We start from the raw sequence: 5832 nt of genomic DNA, 5'->3' as shown, positions 1-5832 counted from the left end.
ATGGAACAAAATCTACCAGTTGTAGGTAAAAGGATATGGGAAACCGTACCAGTCATCTTCTTCATGTTAAGAAAACGGATCTCAAAGCGTAAACTCATCCTCGATCTCAACTTGATGCTTAAACGCGACAACAAAATCGCCACCAAAGCCAAATCAATTCGGAACCTCATGTTCCAGTTCTACCACCACCACGACAATCTCGCATCCTTCTTGCCGCCAGCGGCGGATCCAGGAATCGACGTCCGGGGGGGCTAATTTTTCGAAGTCAGGCTGGACAAATTTTTTTAACCTTCTTCTAGCACACTTAAACTTTATGGTTTTTGTATGTTAGCTAAAAATTGTAACATTTTCACACTTTTTTTTAGCTATACTTTTTTTATAACTTTCATAAAATTTAATTTAGAAATTAAGTTGATTGAATCTCAAAAGTAAGAAATTATTTTTTTTATAGAAAATTGATTTGTTTTATAGAAAAAAAGATAATAAATTCTTAAAAAAAAGAGATATAATAAAAATAACTTCATATAAAACAAAAAATGAGCTACTCTTAACTAACTCAACTAGTTTAAACTTTTCAAATAATACAACATATGTTAAATATATTATAATATTTGGGGGGCTATACGGAACAAAACTAACGGTACTCAAGGGCGGAGCCGATGGCCGGAGGGCTTCGGCCCCCGGGCGCTAGGCTAGATCCGCCTCTGCTCGCGTCACGGCGGTGCTGGAAAGAAGAACCGCCACCACAACTTTAACCACAACACCAATTTCTTCTCATGTGGTTTTCAGGCACCGCCGACACTTGACGACGATGCAAGCACTGTTAATGCTGTGAAGATGGCTTTGGATATGCTTTAGATTAATAGTAATTAGATGATAGTGGAGGCATCGCCGATGCCTATGATGTTACCGGGGTTTGGACGGAGTCCGATGGTGAGGCAGTTGAGGATAACAGACTCGTCGTTTCCGTTAAGAGATGAGGGTGATAATGGTGTTGTGGATAAGAAAGCTGATGAATTTATAGAGAAGTTCTGTAAGGAATTGAGGAAGCAGATGAGTGGTTGAATTTGAATCAATATATGATTATAATGTTAAAATGGTGTATTAAGAGTTGTTAGTTAAAACTGTTATTGTTGTTATTTGGCTAACAATAAACTCATCCTCATTACAAATGGTTCTCAGTTTTAAAATAAGATACTTGAAATATATCTAAATGGAGTGAAAGTGAATGAAACTCAATGATTTTTAGAGAGAAATTAATAAAGTGGAGAGATAGAGAAATAAAGAAGAAAAAAATAAAAAGTTAAAGAGAAATGAAGATAATGTAATTGATTTTTATTTTTTATTTTGAAGTTTTTTGTGTGGTAATTAGATAATAAGAGGGGATTAATTTCTAAAATAATAAATATAAAGACTGTTAAGCCCAAAATATATCTAATATATCATTAGTAATTACATCAATATTGCTACGAATTTATGCTATTTATATCTATTTAGAATACTTTTACTTTCGAATATGTTTCTTTCATGCAAGGTACATAAATATTTGGTAAATCCAAATAGGAGTAAAAAGAGCTCAAAAATAGAAGAAAATGCCTACAAAAGGAGTCGAAGACGACGAAAACTAATAATGCCAAGTCGAGGACACGAACGAGGGCTGAAAAACGAAAAATGCTCCGTGCCGCGACCGCGGCTTCCCCTTTTCACGGTCGCGACACGCGTCGCCAGTCACTTTTCCCCTTCGTCTGAAGTACAATTGATGCTCCCCCATTCTCTGTAGTGAATTTGATAATTCTCGATACGAGCAGGAGATTTTAGAAGCATGTTACACACTTTCGTTTTCGACGGAATACGATCGTTCGGGTGGATAAAGACGTCCTTTCGCAGCGGACACGATCCTTCACAACGGACACGACACTTCAACAAGACTCTTCAACATCTATAAATAAAGAGTTGATGGAAAGTTGAAAATATAATGTGATATGTGTAGAAGAAAGAGATTAGTGTAGAATTTATGCAGAAGTTCCGAATCAAGTGATTCAGAAGTTAGATTTAGATTCTGTCCAAAAGCAATATGATGTACACACATTGTTTACAAAATAATAACAAATTCAGTAGCGTTTAGACATTGTTCCAGTTTAGTTTTCATTTTGGTAGTAGACCGACCCAGTCTCTATTACGAAGATTCAGCGAGAAGATTGAGTAGAGGATTCGCCCCTGAGCATGACAAACTCTAACGAAACCCAAGAAAAGGATTGACAGCCCGTTCACTTGCACACCGTCAAAGAATTCAATGCTCCATGTTCTCTGTAAACTTGTATCAATTTATATTTCATCTAATAAAGTCCGTTCTATTCGATAGATTTTTATGCAACACTTTGGTAAATGAGCCGAAGTGGATTGATGCTGGTGTTTTCATTAAAACGTATTTAATTCAAATCTTTACAAGGAAACTTTGTTAAACACTTAGGCAAATTATTATCTCGATAGAGTTTTAATTTGGTTAAGGGCAATTATCCCGGATAAGGGTTTTGTCGCGTTCAAAGCCAATTAATTAGAGGTTCCGTCATTTATTTCATCTTTATAATTCATACAAAGTTTAAAGTTGTTTCTTTGCTTAATGCACACAAATATACCTATTTGCTTTTCTAAAGTACTAAAACGTTCCTGTTTTGCAAATTCAATCTTAAATCAGATATTTTCTTTTTTTTTTTTTTGGTAGAAAAATCAGATATTTTCTAACGTCTTCACATTCTAATCTAATTCTTATTCTAGCAATTTCAAAACCAAAACCGATTAAACGATTTTTCCATATTATAAACCTTAAAGTGATTTTAACCGATTGTAAATAAGTTTTGTTAAAAAAACGTTTCCTGTGGGATCGATATCTTTTATTACTACAAGCGTATACCGTGCACTTGCGGAAATCGCTCAACAAGTTTTTGGCGCCGTTGCCGGGGAAACGCCAAAATTTTTGACAAAATTTTAAACTTTTCTTGTTTTATTACGAATCTAGGTTTATTCATACTTATTCAAAGTTTTATATTTTTAATTATTTTCAATTACTAACTTATTTATTTTTCAAATTCTGTTTTGTAGGTAGTTTCTGTTCTTGCGAAATTTCAAGTTCATGCGCAGTTCTCGAAGTTCGGGCACGTCACCAGATCCTATTGACCCAGAAATTGAAAGAACTCTTAAAAAGAACAAGAGAGAAAAGAAAAAGAAAAACAAAACCCCAATAAAAACTAGAATTACCGAGCCAGAAGTTATGGCCACACTTATGGATTACGCTAGGCCAGGAATGGCCGGTGTAACAAACAATATAGTTAGACCCCAGATTAATGCAAATCAATTTGAAATTAAGCCTGCGTTGCTTAATATGTTACAAAATAATGTAACGTTTTACGGGTTACCTAACGAAAATCCTAATACCCATTTGACAAATTTCTTAGAAATTTGTGACACTTTTAAAATTACTGATGTAACTGCAGAAGCAATCAAACTTCGTCTTTTTCCTTTTACTTTGAAGGATCGAGCCAAAGAATGGTTAACTTCTATGCCAGCCGCATCAATTGAGACTTGGGAACAATTAGCCCAAGCATTTTTATCAAAATTCTTCCCTTTAGCAAAAGCCGCAAGAGTCATTAAAGAGTCAACATCTTTTTCTCACAATGATAATGAAACTCTTTATGAGGCTTGGGAACGTTTTAAAGAACTTCAACGTTTATGCCCATACCACCAATTGCCCGCTGAACTTTTAATGCAAACATTTTATAATGAACTAAATCCTACAACTAGAGGTTCATTGGATGCTATGTCTGGAGGGTTATTCATGAAGAAAACATCTGCCCAAGCAAGAGAACTTTTGGAGGAAATGGCATCAACAGCAGTATGTGGCCCGCGAAACATGGACACGTACCATTAGCGAAACCATCATCCTCAACAACATCATCAGTTAAAGGTATCGTGAATCTTGATCCAGTAGCGATGTTGCAAGCCCAATTTTCTGCCTTGTCGCACAAAATTGATAGGTTTATGGCACCGTGTGATCCTAATGGTCAACCAATCCAAACAGATGTGGATTACGAAGGTATGAGTGAAATTGAACAGGTAAACTTTGTCCAAGGACAAAACCAAACTAATAACCCTTATCCCAATACATATAATCCTGGATGGAGAAATCATCCTAACTTTAACTGGAGAGACAATAATAATGCTAATGCTAATCAAAATCGTACTACCAATTATCAAAATCAATCAAGAGATTCGATTAGCACTTTATCTTCTAAAATCGACAAATTCATTGATGTGATGAGCGGAAAAATAAGTAATCACGACGATGGTTTTAAACGGATCGAAAATAAATTCGATCAGCTTATTAAAAACCAATCATCTAGCATCCATAATTTGGAGATTCAAATTGAACAACTCGCTAAATCAATTCCATCCCGCAAAGAGGGAAGTCTTCCCAGCCATACGGAAGAAAATCCGAAAGAGCATGTTAAGGCTATCACTCTTCGTTTAGGGAGAAATTACTTAGGCCTGGAAATGCCCGGAAATTCTACTTTACCTGGAACTGATTTACCAAAGCCCAAAGAAGATACATTAAATCAAAAAGATGCACCGATTGACTCTGGTACAAAAACATTTGTACCAAAACCACCTTTTCCACACAAAAGTCCGCAACAAGGACTATGATAAACAACTTTTAACATTTTTAGACAAACTTAAGAATTTGCATATTAATTTAACGTTTATGGATGCAATTACGCAAATTCCCAACTATGGAAAATTCCTTAAAGATTTAATTTCAAAGAAAATCAGTTGGAAAGGAATTTCATTCATTTCACTTACTGAAGATTGCAGTTTGATTGTGTCAAGCAATTTGCCCACAAAACTCAAAGATCCCGGATGTTTTACGATTCCATGTAAATTGGGAGATATAGAATTCCCAAGTTGTCTTTGTGATTTAGGAGAAAGCATTAACTTGATGCTATTATCTATTTTTAATAAGTTAGGCTTAGAAGAAGACATCAAACGTACCAATATGGTTTTGCAATTAGCGGATCAAACCATTAAAAGACCATACGGTATAATTGAAGATGTTTTAGTTAAAGTTGACAAATTTATTTTTCCTACCGATTTCGTTATTTTAGATTTTGCTTATGATGTAAATTGTCCGCTAATCTTTGGTAGACCGTTCATGAACACGGGACGTGCTCTAGTTGATGTGTCGGAAGGGAAAGTAGTTTTACAAATAGGAGATGATAAGATTGAGTTTGGTATGAATCAAGCGATGAAATATCCTCTGGAGGATTTCGCTTGTATGAAACTTGATTTAATTGAAGAATGTGTAAATGACATTGTTCAGAAAGAAGAAATAATAGAACCTATAATGAGTGAGGAACTAGAAGATAAGGACCCAGAACCTTTGATTCGAGAAGATGGACCAGTTCCGCCTTCAATTGTAGTTCCACCTAAATTAGAACTTAAAGAATTACCAGGTCATTTGAGGTACGCTTTCTTAGGCGAAGGCGATTCTTTACCTATAATTATCTCTAACAAATTGACACAAATTCAAGAAGAGAAATTGAAAGAAGTTGTTAGAAGTAGGATAGGAAGTATGGGTTGGCAGATTTCTGACTTAAAAGGTATTAATCCAAGTATTGTAATGCATAGAATTCACTTAGAAGAAGATAAGCCACCTAAAGCGGATAGGCAAAGACGCCTAAATCCGAATATGAAAGAAGTAGTAAACAATGAGATTACTAAACTTCTGGACAATGGAATCATCTACCCTATCTCGGATAGTGAATGGGTTAGTCCAATCCA

General features: G+C 35.2%; 1 protein-coding gene and 1 non-coding gene across 2 annotated transcripts; one reads left to right on the top strand and one right to left on the bottom strand.

The window, feature by feature from the left end:
- On the top strand, window positions 1-1065 carry LOC136217350 (uncharacterized). The gene is made up of 2 exons (XM_066003952.1): window positions 1-240; window positions 874-1065. Exons 1-2 carry the CDS (start codon window positions 1-3, stop codon window positions 1063-1065), a joined length of 432 nt encoding a protein of 143 aa, XP_065860024.1.
- A 2572-nt stretch (window positions 1066-3637) lies between these two features.
- Window positions 3638-3744, bottom strand: LOC136221316 (small nucleolar RNA R71). The gene has a single exon (XR_010685089.1). It is a non-coding gene; the product is annotated as a small nucleolar RNA R71 (small nucleolar RNA).
- Window positions 3745-5832: the final 2088 nt, after the last annotated feature.

Source organism: Euphorbia lathyris, chromosome 2 (genome assembly GCF_963576675.1).
Source record: "Euphorbia lathyris chromosome 2, ddEupLath1.1, whole genome shotgun sequence".
NCBI lineage: Eukaryota > Viridiplantae > Streptophyta > Magnoliopsida > Malpighiales > Euphorbiaceae > Euphorbia > Euphorbia lathyris.
Note: the sequence above shows the minus strand (reverse complement) of the source record. Positions and strands in the feature narration are given on the sequence as shown.

Bases quoted from the DNA above. Each gene is read 5' to 3' on its own strand.
- LOC136217350 (XM_066003952.1), top strand. From the start codon at position 1: ATGGAACAAAATCTACCAGTTGTAGGTAAAAGGATATGGGAAACCGTA. The intron at 241-873 runs GTCCGGGGGGGC...AATAGTAATTAG, and splicing joins CGGCGGATCCAGGAATCGAC to ATGATAGTGGAGGCATCGCC.